General features: G+C 35.2%; 1 protein-coding gene across 2 annotated transcripts in view; it reads right to left on the reverse strand.

Annotated features, from left to right (window-relative positions):
- Positions 1 to 23,743, reverse strand: part of ntrk3b (neurotrophic tyrosine kinase, receptor, type 3b) — a 135,774-nt gene that overhangs the window by 75,831 nt on the left and 36,200 nt on the right. For both annotated transcript variants that reach the window (XM_083559122.1, XM_083559121.1), the window contains exon 3: positions 23,650 to 23,721. In XM_083559122.1, coding sequence (XP_083415248.1) covers positions 23,650 to 23,721 — 72 coding nt within the window. The remainder of the gene's footprint in view (positions 1 to 23,649; positions 23,722 to 23,743) is intronic.

A 23,743-nucleotide genomic window follows, 5' to 3' on the forward strand; every position in this document is an offset into this window, starting at 1 on the left:
CTGAGAGAAAAGGAACACAGCTGCGAGGGACGAAGCCGCGCCGCCAACTCAATAAGGGGAACTCGAGCGCTTCGCAGTCGGCAAATTCAAGAGGCAATCAAAGGCTAGGGGTTATAAAAGCCAAAAAGCTGGCCAGGGACTCATAAATAGCTTCTAACTAATGACATTGGGGTCATGCTTTGTGTAAAGGGGCATTAGCAAATGGATGTCTATGAAACAGAGTAAAAGCGTCTCCCATAAACAAAAATGTTTGTTATTTACCTGTTTATTTATGCCTGCTGGACCATGAATTATCGGATAGAAAGCTATGAATGATATTTCCAGTTCATGCTTTTCACAGATGCCTTTCACCTGTAGTCTTCAACCAAATGTCCAAATAGTTAAGAACTAAACAAATTCAGTATATATTGGCAGATCATTCCAGAAATAAATTATTTAAATAAATTATAATGTGGTTCAATGGGTTAAAAATAGATAACATTGCCCTATATTTAAAATAATTTCACTCAATAATATATCTATTTTATATATTTTTAAAATTTAGTATTTTGTATTGTTAATTCAATACACTAAGAAAATTGTATTAACAATTCAAGCCTCTTAGAGAACTGTGCATTTTCTGTGTTTTCTTATGCTGCTGCTGCTGCTGATTTTCAGGTTACCGTGAAAACCCCAAATATCTGACTTCAAACTGGGAAGTCATTTTGTCATTCCTTCATATAAATTAATGAGTAGCTTCTTGTAAGGCCACTGACATTATTAGATTTAATTTTTATATTCAAAAGTTTTTGGATCAATGCGAATGAGTGAATTTTATTTGATTCCTATTGAGATTGGTTTGGTGCAAGAATTGTGATCAGTGTAACAAGAAAAGGAATTAAAATGTAATTTCCTTATCTAAAACCAAAAGATAATACTTGAGTACAGTATTAAAATAGTAAAAAAAAAACTCAACACTACAGAACAAGCAAATAACATCTTTGTAATAATCCATTGAATAAAACATGTGTTTTCCTCCTGCAAATACAACAGCGTACATGTTTCTGCCTAACAGACAGGCCTGTCTGCAACATGCAATTATGTGATTAATGCTATTAAATCCAGCACATGATGCTAATTGTTCTTTGTCCCGTTGGTCAGCTAAATCTAAACTTATTCATGTACCACTGAAATGGCTGTCCGATGCTGACAGTCGGTCCAGAGGCAGTGGGATGGTTTGTGCATGTGTAAATATTAGTTCATCATATCGGAAGTGATCCTGTATAGTACCATGGAGGTTGAGGAAGGAAGAGGCAGCAAGGCCGCCTTTAGAGAGCCTATTTTGACTACATGACCGTCTCATTTCAGGGTCGTTGAGAACTCTTATGAGTTTTATAACAAGCACAGCTCGCTGCTGAGACCCGTCTCCATAGCAACAGGCTCAGCCGATGCAAGCTGATGCAGTGGGAGGAGTTTGCCTGGTTCTGTGCTGGTCTCTGGTGTCATCACCCCCTACACATACACATGCACACATACACTTTCTCACTCCAGAGGAAGTCTGGGTTGTACCTTTTTATGTATTCTGATGTATTTTGATGCTATGATTCTAAACACGTGAATATATTACATGGGGTTAATCAAACCATGTTACATAAATCCCAACATGCAATTGATATTTTTATGCATTAGATTTTCTAGAACCTGCTGGGAAGGAAAAAGGTATCAACAAGTGGTCACTGATGGTGAGATTATTCCATGGTTAGTGTGATACAGCCTCATAGTCAAATACACTGCATCCAAAGTTAAAAATATATAAATATATGGCTACAACAGAACACAAAACCAACAAGCTATGGAGATGTCAGTTTCCTTTCTTTCCAGTCATCTCATTACACACACATTGTGTAACAAGTAGCCTTTTATTTAGTTTGGCCAACTGAATCAGCACCTTTCAGAGCTCAAGGCCAGTCTGTCAGAGCAAAGAAGGTGACTAAGCAGTGAGAATCATCCGCAGTGCATTCCTGAGCCCAAAGCTAGCAGCTCAGCCAAGTGAAGGAAACATCAGGACTGTAATCAGACAATTGCCTGGTGATATGAATATTTTATTACAGGGCTGAGAGCCTTGGTCTCGACAGATGTGAAGCCCATGGTATTTACAGAATTTCTTCTCCAGAAGAGACTCAAGTATCCCCACCGAGCATTAACACTGAGGAAAAAAAGTCTTCAGTCTTGTCTCGTTTTTGGTTTATTTGTCCAAATCACCTACATATTTAAGGCGAAGCTCTTTATAAAGGTCACCTCTCACCAGCAATAAGAAAAATGTCAACAAAAAAAGGAAAGAAAATGAATAATTTGCTAGATGAAAGTTAATATATTAAGAAATAAATTAATCTGTCATCTGATGAGAAGAACCAGTGTGAATTTAGGGACTGTGTGGCAAAGGGATAATAGGATAATCGGGTCAGAGGTCTCTGAGTCTAAATGCTACCAACCTGTTTCTCTTGCTTTTGGGTTTCTAATTAAGGCGTATTTAGGCGCTGAGGGTGTCAAAAGAAGAGGCCTTATTACAGCGGCTCATATTATGATTTGCATTAAATTCCCTATTCAACATAGAGAACTCGTTTGAAAAAAAGAAAGGAAGAAATATTAGAAATAATTGTAGAGAGTCCATTTTAGTCATTTTGTTTAACAGATTCACTGCATGGTAATTTGCAGCAGCTACTGGAACACTCGAGACAACAGCTTTAATATGGAGCTTGAGTAGGCACAAAAATATGCTTTATTCTTGTAATCATTGCCTCATTATTGAGCACTGGTGTGGAGTAGAACAGAGGGAGCCATTAATCCCCACGTGCTATAGGAGAACTATAGGAAGTCAAAAGGAATAGTATTGTACAGCAGCTGGTTGCTTTATTGACTCAATATACCTGAACACTTTGGTATTTCTCTGTACTCAGAGCTACATGTGTTAGCTAGGGACATCTGTTGATCCAGTGATAATTATAGAAAATAGAAGTGAATTATTGAATGCTTCTTGGTAAAGGGATGGATGGATGGAAGGACGGATGACCCGAGAAAACATACAATAAATGCTGAGCAACTGCACAGTTCTAATGTTATTTTCTGCCTGAAATGTTCAGCAGTTGTGACTCACCTTCTGCATACATAGAGAAATCAGTCTACCCTTAAATCTCACTTTTTTGTCAGTAGATAATCATGTCTGCATACCTTCGATTTGTACCCATGAGCTGCAGCTCTAAGCATAAAGTCTGGCCTCTGCTCATCTGATTCACACACTACAACAGAAAATGTAATCTTAGCAAGTAAAAAATATCTTAAATATATTTAAATATGTCCAGTATTACTAAACCAAATATTAGATCACTAAACCTATTTCTGAATATTATGACTCATTCCAGGCTTGTAGATTTCTTATTTTATTGGCATATAAGTTTGCTTCTTTCTAGAAATAATTGCTTAAAATGAGCAAAACGATCGGCCATCAAAACAAGGCTATTTCAAGATTCAAATGAGTACAAATGGCTTGAAATGGCTGTAATCATATTATAGGAAATACTAAATGCATTTGACTGTTTTTCAAATATATCCACTTGCTTAAATGACATTTCTTTTTTTCAGTACAATATTCTCATCCTAAACATCCCTTCAGTATACTTAATACCATCTGCCATTACTCTTTTACACCTCAATACTGCAGTGATCACAATTCCCCTATCCAGTATCAGCCTGCACACAAATAAAAAAGCCTAGAGCACCTGATCAACATTTTCTAAAATTCTCACTTGACCCATTGTGTGAGCTTGCATCTCTCAGTGCTCAAACTTGCTGACTAATTTTAAGAAAAATGTTAAGAAAAATTCTTAAAATGTTTCAGCCAGTGTACAGAACAAATCTAGAGACCTACAACTATGCTGAAAACTGAGAGCAAAGACAAAGGAATATGGATAGTAAGGCCATGTTTGTTAACATAGAATCATTTGTGAGTTGCATAAATGTCTTTCCTAGACCTAGAAATGCATAGTTGCTATTCATGTTTTTTTTCTTTTTAATAATTGTCCTATTCCTGTTTCATAAGGTGTTGGTGTTAATTAAAAATGTTGATGTGGCCCACAGATTGCGTGTCGGTTTTTATTATTTATATCATTGGAGAAAGTTTTGTCATGTCGCTCTCACTCAGTGGTGGACGAAGTACACAAACCATGTACAGTTCTTGAGTAAAAGTAGAGATACACTAGGCAAAATATTACTTCAGTTAAAGTAAAAATGCTCCCTTTAAACTCAAATATACTAAAGTATTCAAATTACTATGCATTATTATGGCTATAATGTTCCTATTATAATTTTTGTCACAAGACTCTCTCTTAATCAACTCAATTTATGTAAAAAGACTCTGATGTTACTCTTAGCACACAAGTCTACTAATAAAATTATATTGATGAGTCAAACACTGATCGATATCTATTAAAATTACCATGAGGCCAAAAACTTTTTTTCTACTACTAAAAAGAAATGACGCAAATAAGGCCATGGGTGTTGTGGCAAGTTAGAGTCAAGAGTTTCTTCCATTATTTATTCCTCTCAAAATGTTCTGCTTGCTGTTGTTTTAAATACCAAGCGGCAAGTTAAAAATGAGCGCTTTACCCTGATTGGCGGCTTGCTGCTTGCTTGACAAGTGACGTTTTTATCCAATCATAAATTTAAAGGAACGACCGATTTCACAAAATGTAGTAGAAAGTGAGATATTTGACTTTGAAATGTAGTGAAGTTAAAGTAAAAGTCTCTCCAAATGGAAACAACTGAAGTATGTGGAAAAGCTACTTAAGTACAATAATGAATTACATTTACTTCGTTGCTGTCCACCACTTCTCTCACCTGTCCACTATCAAACCTGAACAGTCTACAAACCAACTGATCGTCATATTGTCCAAGTCTAGCTTCAGTACGGTTGTACAGTGTGATAGATGTCAGCAGGAATGACATCCTCATGCACTCTTTCCTATCATCTTTACTAGAAGGTACTCCACAAACTGACAAGTATGCCCTCGAGGAAGTGGAGATATTATCTGTAATAGTTATCAATCTGGACACCATTTTCAACTCTACCAACACTTCCAAAAGCTTTTGCCTTATTGATGAGTTTATCTAGCCTGTTAGCCTCTGTCATTTTTATTGCACTTTCCTGGCAGTCCAGAGCATAGGAAATGACACTCCTGGCACCCTAAAGTCAAGAAATTGCACGTTTAAATCATGACAATGCCACAGGTATGTCTCGTTGGGGGTCTAAGAAAGCATAAAGAGCTCTGACAGTATAGTGTACCTATAGAATAAGTAAAGAGAATAGAAAAACTAAACAAATTGAAGAGCAAAAAGGACAAAAGAAGTGATAAATATATATATATATATATATATATATATATATATATATATATATATATTTATTTATTTTATTATATATGGTGAATATCCAGCATGTCTAGTGCTGTAAGAAACTGATACTTGCTACAATGTTATTTATTAGACAAGTGGTAAAAATTTTTTTTTTTGGTCTTGGATGATTTTATATAATGTGATAAACCTTCAGTGCTGAGTTAAAAACATAAAAATTAAAAGAAGAGATACCTTAATATAGTGAGACATATTCTGGCATTTCTATTAAAATATTATAATGGAAAATCAGAATAAGGTAGGACTTGATAAATTAACAACATAATTTTAAAACTGTTATTGGCAACAGCTTCTAAATATCTACTGAAAGAGGTAATTTACTTTTTGCAGCAATGTTGCTAAATTCTTCAATGTTGCTCTTCAAATTCCCAAGATTATGTTTATCCTTGAGTTAGGGTTAGGGTTAGGTTTAGGTTCAGGGCTTCAAGTCAGGAGACATTGTCTATCCTATGGAAGGCCTTTTTCGGTTATTTTGGATATATACTGTATATTTGGGGCCATTGTCCCCAATATCTTGGCTAAAAGAATGACTTTTCTGTATTTTTTACTATTTTCAACATTGTACATTAACAATGAAAATATCCTAAGTATAAAAGAACAATTATAATGTAGTAAGCAAAAATTTATTAAACAACCCAGAATATGTTTTATATTTTTAATTATTCAAAGTAGTCAGGTGGCCGAGAAGTGCAAAACACATTAACAAATTAGAAAACAAAACAACAATCTGAAAACAAAATAACAAATCTAAAAACAAAATAACAAATGCAAAAACAAATGAACAAATCCAAAAAGAAAATAACAAATCCGCAAACACATTAACAAATCAGAAAACACATCAATTCAGACAAACCGGAAAAGGTAGGTATAGTTTGTGAATGGAACACTTACCGTTCATTGGACGAGACACCTGTCATTCAAGATATACAGGAAATGAAATCTTATAACTTTGTTTCTTGTACATATGTAAAAATCTCTGTTTACTTTAAACTATTTTTTATTTTGATTAGTGCACCTTTAAATATAAGAAAATAACAGAACTAAACACTGGCAAGCAAAGAGAAACTGTTATACTTCCTGTATATCTTGAATGACAGGTGTCTTGTCCAATGATCAGTAAGTGTTTCATTTGTAAACTATACCTACCTTTTCCGGTTTGTGTGAATTGTTGCACGAATAAGAGGGGGAAAATAGATAAATAAACAACATTTATAATAATAATATAATTAAATAAAAAAAGGATAAAAAATAAACAGGGCTATGGTTTATTCTGTAAATCATATTGTTATATAAAGGACTAAAAATTCATTGCATTATTCTTTTAAATCACTTTAAGGGCTTTTGTGAAAGAAATGTGTCCCATTAGAAGTATATTATTAACAAGAAAGTCGTCAAGAAAGTCGACAAAGATAATGTCCTTCACAGTGAAATTTCTTCGATGGGGAACCTTTGGGTAAAGCCAGTTATGAATATCAGACCATCTGAAGTACAACAGTCTGCGGCAGGAGAAAGTTGGAACGTATGTGTAAAAGTGTACAAACTAATCTTTATGATATACTGCAGCATCTCTAACATCACTGTATATGAATGTCCTTCCTCAAAGTAGATTAAATTAATTCCATTTTCTCCTTTCTTGCCAATGTTTACTTCTGTTATTTTCTCTAGGTGCACTAATCTAAATAAAAAATAGTTTAAAGTAAACAGAGAACTTTACACATGTACAAGAAACAAAGTTATAAGATTTCATACTTCCTGTATATCTTGACAGGTGTCTTGTCCAGTGATCGGTAAGTGTTTCATTCACAAACTATATCTATCTTTTCCGGTTTGTCTGAATTGTCGTTGTGTTTTCAATCCAACTAATCCCAAACCATCTCAAATGGATTTAGAGCAGGTGATTGTGGAGGCCATCTCCTCTGGTGCAGCACTTCATCGCATTCCTTCTTTAAAAAATTGCTTCTAAATAAACTAGAGGTATGATTTGAGACATTGTCCTGTCAGAAAACAAATTATAGTCACACCAAGTGCAAACCAAATAAAATGGCATGTTACTGCTGGTAGTCATGCTGGTTAAAAGTGCCCTAAATTTTGACTAAATCACCAACAGTGTCACCAGCAAAGCACATCACACCTCATCTTCCATGCCTCCCAGTGGGAACCACACATTCAGGAACCATCTATTCACCCTCTGTATGTCTAGCAAAGATATAGCAGTTAGAACCAAACATTCCTTTGCTGCAATTTGACCAAGAAGGCCTAAATCACACAGTCTACTCTGAAAAGATGTTGAAATATGTTTTCTACTTGAACTCAGACAAATATGTGGTTTCTTAAGGGTGGTAGTTGTAATAAACTTATCCTCTGCAGCAAAGGTAGCTCTTGGACAGTACCCATGTTCATCCTAGGGTTTGATGATTTTGGAGACTGCACTTGGGTATACATTTCAATTTTCTTGATATTTTTTTATTTAACTGGCCTTAATTTCTTAATGTAATGATAATATCTTCATTCCCTTTATTTGATTGTTTCTTGTCATTATATAGATATGTAAGTAGATGTAGTAGTAATAATAGGGCTATTGACTCTGTTCTCACCTGTTCCTCTGCACAAGACAACTGATAGTTTAAAGCACATTAAGAAGGCAAGAAATGTTACACATTAACTCTTGACAAGGCACACCTGTGAATTGGAAACCATTCCAGGTCACTAACAAGAGGAATATAATGAGAGAATGTCATGAGTGTTCAAGCGGTCAAAGCAAAATGTAGCTACTTTACAATATCTACAATATAAAACATATTCTGGGTTGTTTAATATGATTTTGATTACTACACAATTCACTAGGGGTTAATCGTTTAAATGTATTCAGTATTAATATGCAATGTAGAAAATATATATTTTCTACATGTTCACCATGACACTATTCATTCATTTTCTCCCGCTTATCCGTAATTCGGGTCGCGGTGGCAGCAGTCTAAGCAGGCCCCTGCCTCCGACTGCTGCCCAATCCTCATAGCACCGTCCCTTACGGTCCCTCCTGCAGGTGGTGAGCCCACGGGAAGGCGGCCCCACGTTACTCCGACGTTACGGACCTTTATATTTCCCTCGTAAGGGACCCCCGGAGCATAGAGGGTTAACGGCCTTGCTCAAGGGCCCAAGAGTGGCAGCTTGCCGATACCGGGGCTTGAACCCCAGACCTTCCGATCGGCAACCCAGCGCCTTAACCGCTGGAGCCACCACTCCCCCATGACACTATTCACATTTTATTCCCATTGTTTCCTAAAAACGTGGTTACCTATATCTACTATATCTACTATTATAGACCTCATATATAAGAGAAATGAAACTGTCACAGCAAAGCAAAATTCTACAGGAAAGTAAATCATGTCAGATTGCACTTAGACTTGATAAGTGAGATCCCACATCTTCATGATGAGCTGCATTATCTAACAGTTATTATTCAAACAAATAGTTGTTAAATATGCTGCAACTATTAGCACTTAATAGATGTTTATACGGTCATGCATATTAATAGGATCTTAGAAGTATTAAAGAAAAGTCCTTTGATCCGTGCTAAGGACAATGACTACCCTGCATTTGCATGCCAAATAGGGAGGGGGAAAAAAGAAGACCCTGCCTGGGTGCCACAGTAAGAGCCATGACCGTTACACTGTGGATTTTAACAACCTGATGCAATACCACTCCTTGTGCCATCTGTGCTGTCCTATTTTAACTAACTGTCTACTATATTATTCAGCCTTTATGTCTGCCCATATTGACTATACAGAGTATGTAGCCTGTGTTAAATATTAAATATATTCTGTACTGTGCAAAAAGTCTTAGGCATGCCGAAAGGTCATAGAAAGGCTGGAAAGCAAAATTGCCTTCAAAATAATAACACTGAATCATTCCTAGAAAAAAAAAATTCTATAAAGAGCAATTAACGACAGTAAACTAAACAGTCAACATCATTTTTGACAACGCTTTGTCTTTAAAAATGCATCCGTAGTCTTAATTTCAGCAGTTTTATTTGCCAAGAAACTTTTCTCTTTTTTTTTTTTTTAGAATCTTGGAGAATCTGCAACAAATCTTGCAACAATCTGCAACAATTATTTTGCTGCTGCATTTATTTTTATTCTTGCAGGTAAGATGGTTATTTTTATTTATTAACTGAAATTCAAATAGTTTTCTTTTGCATTTCATTTTGGTTAGAAAATTGCTGTTATAATAATAATAATAAGTCATAACTTCATATATACTTTTGCATAGTATAAATATTATACTTTATACCATATCACATTCCTGTTGAATTCTTTAATGTGATGGTCACCATGTTTTACTCTACTTCTCATATACTTACATATACTACATATACTACATATACTACATATACTACTCATATACGTTCAACATACTTGTTCAAATTTGTCTAGCGTTTCTATAGTAAAAATTTATAAAGAATAGTAAAAAAACAAGAATTTATGCTTATAGCAAACGCATAAAAAAAAAATCCCAATATTAAACATATTAGCAAAATATGCTATTTATCAATGGGGAAAAAAAAGATAATTGTCAAGTTAGTAAGGAATTCCTTTAGGAGACATCTATTTAACATTAATGGAATCTCCAGTGTCAGCACTTCATAACTGTCAATGGGTTCAATGGCAATTGCCAATTGAAGCTTTCTGGTTTCACTCTAATGACGAGCTGCACATATCTGTCCTTAAAAAGATACATAGACAGACAGATATATACAACTTTATTGTCATTGCATAGCACAGGGCACAGCAACGCAATGCAGTTTAGCATTTGTGCAATCTGACAAGTGCAGATAAATATGTAAATATATGTACAGCAAATAAATATAAAGGCTATGGCTTAAGCACAGTGAAAACTGTGCAGAAGCTAATGAGCAAGTAAATAATAATAATAATAATAATAATAATAATAATAATAATAATAATAATAATATGATGCAAGGTGTTTGTAAAGCACAATATGTGTAGAGAATGCGGGATATATATATATATATATATATATATATATATATATATATATATATATATATATATATATATATATATATATATATATTTATATATATTTATATATATATATATATATATATATATATATATATATATATATATATATATATATATATATATATATATATATATATCCCGCATTCTCTACACATATTGTGCTTTACAAACACCTTGTACAATACACACACATGTACAATAAGGAATATGTACATTGTATGACATTGTATGTACATCTGCATAAAATATATAAACAATGTATATATAGTGTCCTAACAGTGTATTGGGAAGTCCAGTAAGGTGATGGTTGATGGAAAAAAGCTGGCCCTGAACCTGCTGGTTCTGGTGAATATGTTCCATGTCTCCTTCTTGATGGAATGAGGTAAAATTTGTGACTGGGTTCTGTTAAGATCTTGATAATGTTGTGATGATGCTTTCTCATCTTCAAGAGGAGAAAAATAACTGCTGGTGAGGGAATGGATGTTTATAGGTGTAAGTTTAAGCAATAATATGAACTACCCTGTCTTCTTGATGAACGATGAGAAGTCTCAAGGCATTTGGTATTTAGACTAATCTGAGTATCATTGTCAGTTTACTGTGTTTCTCAGAGCACAGATAGGGAACAGAAAAACAGGCAAGATTTAAACCAGGAAGTTGACTTAAAGTCCTTACAATGAGAGAAATGACAAGAGACTAACCTATTAAGGGCCTAACACAGAAAAGATGGACGCAAAAGGCTAACACACGAACAATAAAAAAAATGGATAGAGACAAAAACTATTATAATATATTATACTGAGTATACTCATATATTCAGTATAATATATTATAATAGTTTTTGTCTCTATCCATTTTTTTCCTTTTAAACATTATATTTAGATTTTTTTATAATCTATTTCTATTAATATTTACATGTTGGACAGTCAGAAAAAGAAAGCATTTCACTACATGTTGTACCCTGAATAATTGTGTATGTGACAAATAGAATTAGATATGATTTGATTTGATTTGAACGCATGACAATAAACTAAAACACAATAACCTGACAGCGGTTGGCTCGGAGAAGGTAAACTTGTTTCAATGCAACTTTAAATTATGATACATTTTTTTTTTTTTTTTTTTTTTATCATATAATGCTTGTTGATCAATCAGAAATTAATGTCAATGACAAATTGCTATTGTTTAAAGCAATAAAATATTTAACATCTACTTTTTGATAATATTAGCCACTCCACTTCCCAACACATCACCGTTTTCATTATTTACATTGAGAAAAGTAATCTTGTTCTATCTGTACTTGTCCAGGTGTAACAAAACTCATTAGTAAATCTGTTTGTGGATAAAAAAAACTACTGCCAAGTGATTTGGAGTCACTAGTACAGTTCAACAACTTGGCACAGGTTCACGTTAGGATGTACTCAGGCACTTGAAATAATTTCTGTCATGAATGAGAAATTCGTCTGAAAAGATCCCTTTAAACTTAACCTTTGAATGAACCATTTCAAATCGCGGTTCAGATTGTTTCACCCTATTCCGACAACGTGAAACGCAAATGCATCCTTTTGCCCATTCATACTTGATCAGGCAGCGAATTATGTATAAAGCCTCTTCAAACAATTCTCCGTAAGGATGTGACTGTGAAGTGATTCAGGCAGAGTGAAACTGCCCACACTGAACGACTGACTAAATGTCGTCTTTCTGTCATAACATAAAAGCACAAAAAATCCTACCAGATAACCTTGGTGAAAGGTAAACAGAAAGCTGAAGATTAATTGCCTATCTACGGTTCAAGGGATGAAAAGATTCCTGCAGAAGGGCTACAGATAAGTTTTAAAAAGCTCTTTGGTGCAGGTGTGGTGCCTCCCATCCTACTGATGCTCCTTTGCCTCTCAAAGCACCTAGGCTGAGTCATACAGCTGTCTATTATTCATAGCTGCAGATATCTGCTTTAAATTAAAAAAGAAAAAACAACAGCATCACAAGGTACGTTTGCCATTATAAGTGTAAAAAGTAAAGGAAAAAAGGTACCGAAAGGTTTAAAAGAAGAACAATAAACAATATTTTGATCAATAATAAGCAATATCTTGATGCCGAGCATAGTGCATGATCTAATACTCAAGAGTTATCGAATGGGGGGCATATAGTGCTTAAATATTCGGTCTTGTTTTTGTTTTTTAATCATTGCCTATTTACTGTCTCTTTCTTGAGATTGCTAGTTAAAAGATTGTAGTTAATAGTTTAAAAAATAATACTGTATGTATTTTATAAAAAGTATTGACAGCCATGCTGCCAATATGGTGCAAATAAAATAATATTGTAATATTAATTAAGGAGGGGCAGATTACTACAGGTGTAAGTATAGGAGTATAGAAGAAAAAAATTTACATTTCTGCAGTATATAATAACTAAATTAATTTTTATTGTTTACTTTCATTTATTTTTTTTCATTTTCCTAAAATAACACATATACTTCTTCAAAAAGTGCATATTTATTTATTTATTTATTTATTTATTTATTTATTTATTTATTTATTTATTTATGACATACCCACATTTACCAAAGTGTAAACAAGTGATGCTTGGTACACCTAGCATACAGGTACGTGACTGAAACATAAGCTTTATAATAACATTTGCCTGCTGCATGTACAGTACAAATTGTCATATCCATGTGTCCAACAGAACTTCTATAGTATCTACTTTCACATTGAAGCACCGGTCAACTTGTCATTTACATTCTTCGAAATGATTTAATAATGAATGCATGTGTTATATTTTGCAGTTCGGTTGATATTTGAACAAAAAATCTTAATTTGTGTATAATTTTCTGCAAATAATTTTCTTGCATATTGTTGGGTGATTGTTTAATTTAACTGACCCTGCCCATTATTACACCAAATTATTATTTTACAGAATGCACATATGATGTTGGTTGAAATAGTTTTGATTTATCACAGCCTAGGCAATCTATGATACATGAAGTCACATATGGTAGATATAATTTTGCTCTTTTCGCTGGAAAATGGCAAGAAATGAGGAGAATTTTCCAAAAGGCACACCGACAAGCAACTTGCTATTCAAATGCTCATTCCTCTGATTGCCTGGCTTGATGGAACTGGCTTTCAATGATTGCAAAACGGCTGAAAGAGATGAATTTAGGACGTTGGACACCACGATTTGAGATATAATCCTGCCAAGAGATGTTTAAGAAAGATTGAGAGTTGCAGTGTTGGTGGTGGTGGATGGTGGTCGAGGGGTAATGAAACCCTGCAGGGAACAAGGAATAAAAACACTTTCAACATAAATGATCTGCAGCTTTTGGACTCTGGGTAAAATGAAGGATCAACTAAGGTCCTGTTCCTCCAGCTGGTCTCTCCCAGCAGGTCTTCTCTCCACTGGCTCCTCCATTTTAAACTCACAGATCAATTCAAGTTTTCGTCTGTTAATATTGCTGCAACAATAACAGAAGCTCTTAGCTCTTGGTCGCATACGGTCCTAGGGACAAGAATCTGCAGCTGAATTGTTATTTCCCATTGCTTTTTTAGTCTGCACCATCAAAGGCGTTGATTGCAAAGACCAAAGCTCAAAAAGATTGACACCATGCACAGCGAAGGTGAGAGGGCAATAATGAACGAAGAGCTGTTACCGTGAGCTCAATCTGGCAGAGGGCCAGCACCTCTCAGCAGCAGCTCAAAACTGTCATCTGCCGATCTGCTATGCCCTGGCACCTGGGCCTGCCATCTTGAGCTGTTCTGATGAACTGGAAGAGGAGGGCAGATGGCAGCAGGAACTGGCAGGGTTTTCTCTTTGGAGAGAAAAGCAGCACGCCTGTACGAAATTCAAACCAGTGGGAAATCTTGACCTTACAGAGCTTCTCTTGATGTTCTCGCCCAATGAAATGCACCAGCCAAGCATCCAATGGAAACTGAGCATGGGTCAACAAGAGCTAATCTTATTCTCCTATGGAACCATACAGCATTAACAATAGAGTAATGTGGTTCTCTAAAAAGCGATGTTCTCTTAAATAAATTTTTTTGGTTGTTGTAGTTAAACAAAAAATATCATACCGTATTAACCTGTGTGAAAGCCTTTCTCTTCTTATGCTAGCATGGTTTAAAAAAAGAGCTCTCACGGGAAGAGGGTACAGGAAGCAGACTGTATATGTACAGCATGTGTTGTTGTACAGTCCTGTGATATTGCACAGGACAAAGATTTGCCTCCTCTGTGTCTCTGGCACTGCCTATGTGGTGTTGGCTCAAATGTCTCAAGAGCTCCTCAGAGTCTCCACAAGAACAGCAGACCCGAGCAGATGTCACTCTGATTCTTAAAATATTCTAGGTCTTTTCTAAAACTTAAAAAACTCAACATTCATTCATTCATTCATTTCTCCCGCTTAAAAACTCAACATGATTTTATTATAAGATATATATATATATATATATCTTATATAAAGAAAATAACAGAACATGTGCTGTTGTGGGACAAAAAAAAACATGAAATTATGCTTTTCTAATAAAAGTGCAACCCTATGTGTTTTATTTCTCATTAGCAATTTACTAATGATTGATCATTTAATTAATTATCGGATGACATATAATACACATTTTTATCAAGGGAGATTCAAGAATTCTGTGCTGTTTATCCAGCATGCATGACTTGTTGAATATAGTCAAGCACGTTGAATAAAGACATGAATTTATTCAACATGCATGACTGGTTTCCCTCAGGGAGGAACCACTTACAACTACTGAATGACAGAGACATATGTAACATGTAACAATTATATATTATTAGTCAACACTTCACAATTTCTTTTTTGATTTTTAAAGAATTATACTTAATCTACACTACTTTTATCTTGAACATGAGAGGTTTTTCACTGACATTTTTGGTCATTAATAAAATGTAAAATCAACCACCAGTGTAACTGCTGCATACCAATGAAACATTTGATTACTGGGTAAACACTCAAGAAAAATCACCCATACAAATGAAGCCAGCATACTGAGGGAATAGATTCTTGTGGAGAGGACAAAAAGCATGGCGCTTCATTCAAATTTGTTTTCAGATAGACAATTGAAAAAGGAATTATATGGCAGATTTAACGTTCACATCCACTAAGTGACCTAGATCCTAAATATACCAGGCAACAGCTACCGGTTCTCATGGAAGCAAAACAATAGCGTTTCCACTCATAGGACTTTGATGATATTTTGCAGAATTGGCTATGCTGTTTGTCTTGTAGTAATTTAATAGTACTTTGCTTATGCAACAAAAAAGCTTCATTAACATGAATGTGCACCGCTGTTTGATGCACTTACATCGTCCTTATACCTGCATGGTCAGGATCACAGCGGTCTTAATTAGGCTACTAGCTTGTTTATGATATTTTGGGAAAAAGGGTGTCTAAATTTGTTTAAAATATCATCGCCAGGTAAACACGTAAACAAAATAAATAGAATAAAAAAAATGTTCCATGCACAAATCTGACACAAGGATGAGGAACTGCTGAAAGTGTTGCCATTTCTACATGCATTGTTTTTCTTTGGGCATTGGGATGCACTTCATATTTTGGGTACTTTGGGTTCAAATCCAAGTAAATATACAAATACTTATATCTGGAGCACTACATAGATAGTGATAGTGTATAGATAGAGTATCGCAGATAGATATTGTCGATCATTTGTTTATAGACTCTACATTCAAATCTGCAAGCACTATTAACAGGAACAGAACCACAATGCACTTCAGTTTTAGTGTTTTTTGCAACTGAGCATGCTTTCTACTTAACTATAAACATACCATCACAGTGCCACAAGAGATAAGGGGAAAACTGTTCATGTCCTGCTTAGGACTATAGCAGATATGGTATTATTATAAGGCAACATTTTTATAAGCTACTGTGCATTCTATGATAGCTTTATAGAACATCCAGGAATGCTGATTCATCAGCAGATTTAATTTCCCACACGTGCAACAAACTGAATGGAACATTAGAGGGAGATGTTCATTCTGGTTCCTCATGTTGGTGCTATTAATATCATAATGGGACAAACAGAATCTTGTTTTTGTATGGAAAATGATAGTAATCGTTGTTTACGGTTATAGGTAAGGTTCTGGCCAATGGTTTAGAGTTCAAATCTTAGCATTACCAAGCTACAGTAGCACTGTTGGGTCTGTGAGCAAAGCTTGTCTTTAGGGGCAGTGTATAATGACTGACCTTGAGCCCAGAACTTAGTTCCCTAATGAACTAGGATAGGCAGAGAATACAATTTGCTGTACTTGCTATACCCAGAAATCATAATGCATGGGAAGTGTGGTTGTGTTGAATGTGCAGATTTTGTTTTTGAATTAAGGCAGTGGTTTGAATGGAATAGATTAAGAATAGAGAATGAAGAATACTAATTATCTATTTATTCCAGACTTATTTTGTTTTGCAAGACAATATGCTAAGAAAGACTAGCAAAAATAGGTAATCAACTTCCTGGGTTAAACTCATGTACTCAATCAAGCTAATTATTGGAAGGTCGAGTTTCCCCTTAGGGTGCTGACAAAGTTCTTGTGCTTAGACCATGAGGAAAAGAGAGATGTCCAATATCGACAGAAAGTAGAAAAAGCAAGCAGGATGCAAGCAGGAGGCGCGCTGCTCCCCATGTCGCAAAAAAAAATAAAATCGACTCCCAGCCAGAGTCTGATGAGCAGGCTGGAACAAGGCCCACCTCATTGGTGATCAGACAAGGTGTGAATGGAAGACATCTTTGCTAGCAAATCCCCAGGGTCTGAGAAAAATCTTTCTCCCAGTCTCAGCGTTGAGCCTGCAGTATTCGTGCCATCACCTTCTCTAAGTCGCATACACAGAGCTCCAGCGGCCGTCTGTCAAAGGCAACCCGCCTTCATCTCATCTAGACCTTCAAATGGCACATTGTTATTTCAGTCGACGCTGCCACCAGCAGAATGGGATCTGGAGGGATTGACTCATCTGTCAATTACAGAATGACTGTTGCTGTTCAGTCGGCAGCTAAGCGTACTGAAAGCTTTCAAACTGAAAAAAGGAAGAATGCATCGCCTCGACATGACAAAGAGGGATAAGCAAATTCATAGGGTATTCCCTTTGCGTTGACGCCTCAGAGTTTATCAGCTCCAGGGAATAAGCATGTTCCCAGAGGCTCATGCATGGTTCAGTGAATGGGTGTAACATATGTAAAAGCAGCTATTGATCCCAGCGCACTGTCACAGCGGGAAAACTCATCCTCCTGTGGGAGAGCGGTCACTTTATCCTGCTCCTGCAGTTGCAGCCATTAACCCATCACCCTGCAGCGGCTAAACACAGACTGTGTGTTTACACACTGGGGTATCTTTTGATGACGGCCTGGAACACATTTCTTTCTTCCGCTTTAACTGTCTGCCAGAGGCCTGACATGAAATCAGTTCAAACAACAGAAATTTGAACAGACAGGGAGTCCGTAGTAAGTCGGTCTCAAGTGTAAAGCAAGCCACCAGTGACATTTGAAGATGATAAAAACAAAGTAAATTTTTTTTAGTCATTAACAGCCAGACGTTCTATATTGTTCAACAAATATGAAAGTATTTATTCTTTTTTGGCACCCATTTCCAGAACTTTAAAGCAATAAAAAATTGCTCAATTCCGCTTAAATAGACAGCATACATTAATTACAAATGGGACACAGTGGAAGCCAACGCTGTTTTGCTTCTATTATCACTGGACGATATACAGAGCCTCCCAGATGGTGTCTGGAGCCTGTCAAAACACTTAGGAGCAGAAAATAAGGTCATAGGAACCTTTTTCCCCAGTAGATTTAGCACCTCATAGAGTTGGTTTTAAAAAAGTATTACAGTTATATTTTCTTACACCCTTAGTATATCTTCAAGTGATGTGCAGAATAAAACTTGCAGTGACATAAAATGACTCAATAGCCATCGTTGCATGTTAAGTTACTCTCCATAAACAATACCACTTTTTTTTTTCACAATCCAGACAGTGGGGTTGCATTCAAGAAATATAATGTAATAGACTCTCAAATTATAAGGTCTAGTTTACTCTCATTAAAGGAGATACAGATTAGTATTAGCTTTTCCACACAACAAAAAGGTTTAACTGCCCGTTCACTCATTTGTAAGACTTGTTCAACAGTTCACTGAGTTTTGAAACACATGGATTCTATTCTGCTAATAAAATATATGTGAATTAAAACCCTGAAAGCATCTCTTTAAATGTTTTTATATACACATTTCATTATTTCGACAAACTATGATTATACAAATTATACCTTCCAATCTCGAAATAATGTTAGTATATAGAATATGGCATAATTTGGCATTCAACTAGCTGAAAAATAGTATCTGTCCGCTGGTATTGCTCGTATTGACTTTTAAGTTAATCACACTGCTTGTGCTAATTTAAGCTACTGTTGATGAAAAAGGCTACACACTCATTAAAAACATTTAATGTGACATAGCAATTCAACAAAATCTAAGTACAAAACACATTTTATGTGTAATTTGCAATTTGCAATTTTATTTTACGCATATTATCCCATTATCTTTCAGTCAAACTTTTGAGTAAGATTAGTATTTCTTGATTTAGCACTTTTTTTTTATTCTTGCAAAATGGTCTAGATATATCAAGTTGCAAATCTTCTGTGTACAACCCTCTAAAAGTCATTCTGCATGTTTTTGATTTAGATATGGACTCTGACTGGACCATTCCAAAATCTCTAGTCTGATCTGAAGTCATTCCTTTGTTGACTTTGATTTGTGCTTTTGGGTTGTTATTGTGCTGAAAGATGTATTTTTTTCCTCATCTTCATCTGTCTAACAGAGCCCTACAGGCTTTGTGCCAAAATAGATAGGTATTGGAGCTATCCATGATTCTCTCTATCATAACTAGATATCCCCAGTCCTGAAGAGAAGCAGCCTCATGGAACAATGCTGCCACCATAGTGCTTCACTGTCACTGTTCATCTTTGGGAGATAAGCTCTTTTTTGTTGTGCCAAACCTACCTTTTAGAATTAAACATAACACATTTTACCACAAGGTTCAATGTGATTAAGGTGGGCATGTTGTCACTTGCATGGAGTGACCAGCACTTGGCAGATATTCCCGCAGCTCCTTGAATGTTCCCATATGTCTTTTGGGAGCCTTCAGGTTAAGATCTGTCTTGTTTTTTCATCAATATTGAAACAGCATCCTTTTTTGGTAATCCCTGTGATGCCTCATTGGCTTGTTGATGATAACCTACACGTTGTTCCATTGAACATCAAAATTCTTTTGTAACCCTTTCCTGATATCGTTTACAACAATGAAATCTCATACACGGCTTCAGTAGTTGGATAAAATCAAGAAAGATGTCAAGAAAATTTATCAGAATCCCTTTCTACTGAGAAGGTATATGATCATCAAATTTGAAATTTAATATGAATGTGCAACAGGTTTTGCTGAATATATGAAACATTATCCTCTGTAGACCCTGTTAGTAATCATTGTACTTAGTTTTTTTTTTAAATAGTTGTACAGGTTTTTAGACAGCAAACCTTTAGTAACTCAGGGCCATGGTAATGCTTTTTAGTGTAGTGCCCTAAGCCTCTGCTTGTGTTATTGCAGGTGTCATAGCATATTAACCTCATTGCTACATGTCCCTGTCAGCGCAACAGTAACAATGCTGGGTGGAATTCTTTTTTCTCCCATTGTATACTGTAGATATCATCATACTTTAAAACCTCATTTAAATTCTGTGAAATTGCTTGGAAATCCTTCAGGTGAGGAACAATGTCATGTAGGGAGTAGGGTGGCTGAGTCAGGTGGGGTAAACACTGTATAATTGGTCCTGACTGAACGAGGTGACATTGAAAGTCGTTAAGCTAAAGTGACATTTTCAGACAAAGCATTACGTAGGCTTTCGAGTTAATGAGGGACAGACTTTTCAGTCCCCCCAGCAGGACCTGACCTTTCCTCTTCCCCTATGACAACAGGCCCTTCAGATTTTTACTGCCTTAGTGTGAGGTGGAAATATGAAGCATAGAATCTGATTGACATATTTAAATATGAATTTCATATGCTCATATTATATAACTCACATCAAATAAAAAAAAATTGTGATATAGAATTTACATTTTGGCACTGTTTATTTTCTTTGGTTGGAACCTGGTAGGGGTAAGATTTGTTTTTATATTCAGCAAAATTCTGGGCTATGTTTTTGAGAATGTTTTTTTTTTTTTTTTTGGAAATTAAGCAGAATGTGCTGTTTCCACAATATCCAGAGCAAAGAAGAAACTGTTTAAGGTTGTAATTAAGCCACTAGTTTTCTGTGGTAGTAAAGCATCAGCAATTATCCTTAGTCTGTACCCAACAGAACTATTTATGTAGTTAGGCTTTGCTAAGGTTAGCTTGCTAGCAATTATTAGTAGCTGGCAAATATTAGCAGCTAAAGGTCAAATTCAGATGATTAATTATAACTGAGCCATTTCCTGTTCATCATTCATTCAGTTTTTTAAATGTTTTTTTAGTAGAACATTAAAAATTGTCCAGAACCAATCTATATTTTTTGTCCGAAACCACATTTTCTGTTTTTTTTTTTGTTTGTTTTTTTTGGGTTTTTTTTTTTTTAGAAATTTTGAGATTTATATTTTACATTGTTGTGTGTTTAAATCTTTTTCCAAGATAAAAAAAAAAATATAATTTAGAAGTCAAAATTGTATACAAAAAAAAGCCACAAATGTAATTATATTAAATACACCAAAGAAAAAAAAAATGTATTTAACCCAATGTGTATATAATATATAATGTTTTAAATGTGTATAATATATACAAATGCTTTTTTATATATAAATGTTATTAGGCTGTATACAGAATAAGATTTGAAGGTTTTTAAATTAACCAGGGAGTAAAAAAAATTAAAAATACATGCGTGATAGAGCAGCAACAATCAGAATGTTTATACAACAGAAGATTCAAACATAAATGAATTCTAAGCGGACATGGAGGCTAAAAATTGTTATTGAAACACAATCGACTAATCCACTGATGCATGAAGGTGTGTGCAAGCAGATTTAAAAGAGCTGGTTGTTGGATTGAATACAAACCTAATGCACTGCTATTAAGCTCAATCATTACAGTTTAAATTTAAATTAGCAGTAAATTAAACACTAAGCACATATGTGTTAAAAAAAATGTCAGCTGTGGTAAAACATATAAAATTTAAATGTGCTGTCATAATCACAAACAGGAAAAGCATTGTTTCTTTTAGTACAATAGTCAATACAAATGTGGCTGTGGCTGTAATGATCTCTGGGTCAATGTGTAGCTAAAACTTTTGCATAGTTCAGAACATACCAGTTAATGATCCTTATTGTCTACATTGGCGCCCATTAACTGTGACTCTGACACTTTTGTGCAACTTCAGTCCTTGGCATTTCAGAGTCCTTTTAAATCTGCATCGACGAGGCTCCCATCCTCGTCCTTAACGACTCCACAGTTAGCATGTCCATCTGCTCCATTTGTGACTCAAGTGAAGACAGCCTCTAAATGACTTTTATCCCATTCATTAAATGCTGATGAGCTACTCCAGCTCAGCCTGTCCGATTGCTTGTATTGGTGTTTGTTACCGCCCACTTGGCGCATAGACATGAACCAGAGAACCAATTAGAATGTGATGGACCAAACGGATTGCCACTATATTCAGTCCTGCTCTGCTTCATTTAAATGAAAAGGCCAAAAAATGTGTCCTGCTTCCATAAATCTAATATATATATATATATATATATATATATATATATATATATATATATATATATATATATATATATTAGATTTAGACCTAATTTAGTAACCCTAATTTAGTAGGGCTCTCTCTCTCTCTCTCTCTCTCTCTATATATATATATATATATATATATATATATATATATATATATATATATATATATAGAGCCCTACTAAATTAGGTCTAAATTTGTTTTTTTTTTATTTTCTGTTACACTAGTTAAAACTTATTAATGTCACAAAGAGATATAACTAAGAAAAAAAAACTGTTATAATAAAAAAAATAATAGTTGTTGTTTAACCAATAAGGTAGTTTCTGACTGACCTCTGAGGTTAGAGATGAGAGGGGAGGAAGTAAGAGAGAGTGAGAGCAAAGGATGACACAAGGAGTCCGGAAAAAAAAAGATGCGCTAATCATGTGGTGCAGGTGTAAAGCCTGACTACTGGGTTTGTGGATTATATACAGGGACAATGAACAGATAAAAGACTGCTAAGAAAAATAATTGTGGATGAACTCTATGTAGAGAGTGTGAGTGTAAGAGTGACTGGACTCAGGTGCACGTGTTCACGTGAAGGACAAAGATGACGCAGTTCTTTTAGTCCCAGGACTACGTGAGCTTTATGTGAGTTGTACAATTTGCAAAGTCGCAGAAAATAAACTATCAAAGTTTGAGTGTACAAATGTTGTGGAACGGATTGCAACGCAAATAGTCATCAACACTGAGTGAACAACGGAGAAAGTGAAGGCCACGCGATTCTGCTGGAGAGACCGAGGACACGTGGTGGTCTATGCTGCATCTCTACCTCGTTTAAGTCGTCAGATGGATGATTTGCACAGTGCGTGTTCGTGGATGGACATCAGGGAAAATCTAATCGGTTGAACGGATAATCGTGTTTTTCCAAGTGTGTGCTTCGTTCACGAGTTTCACTGTTCCTTTGGATTTCGTGAGTACTAGCAACTGTACACACTTTCACATGAGCTCCAACGTAGCGCGCCAACCAGAGACTTAAATCCCAGCTGGGTAATATTTCTTTTGTGGGGTTTTCTTTTCTTTTGTTTACCTTTATTTCAGTCAATAAATGTTTGTTTTTTGTTCATACAGTATATACTTTTGTTATTTTTATGTAAAGGAAGAGATCTTTACTGTTATGTGGTTGTGATTTAATTATCTTCTGAGAGATAGAAGAGAAAGTCTTTAAGAAACACTGAAGTCTGAAACCCGAGGTTAATAACATTATTTTTGAGTTACTTTGGTGGTAAACATATTACTCCTTAAGTACATTTAGATGTGTCTCTCACGTGTAAAGTTAAATTGTAAGTTCTCTAGACCCAGTTTGAGCCAGTAAATCAGTGAAAGGGCTACATATATATAATACTCACATGTAACGAAGATGAGGGTTTTGAGCAAACGCGCGCCCTTGGATCGTTCGTAGATTGCAGTTTGTGATAGTCCTGGGGAATAAAAACACAACTA

Source organism: Silurus aristotelis (genome assembly GCF_946808225.1).
Source record: "Silurus aristotelis genome assembly, chromosome: 13".
NCBI classification, from domain to species: Eukaryota; Metazoa; Chordata; class Actinopteri; order Siluriformes; family Siluridae; genus Silurus; species Silurus aristotelis.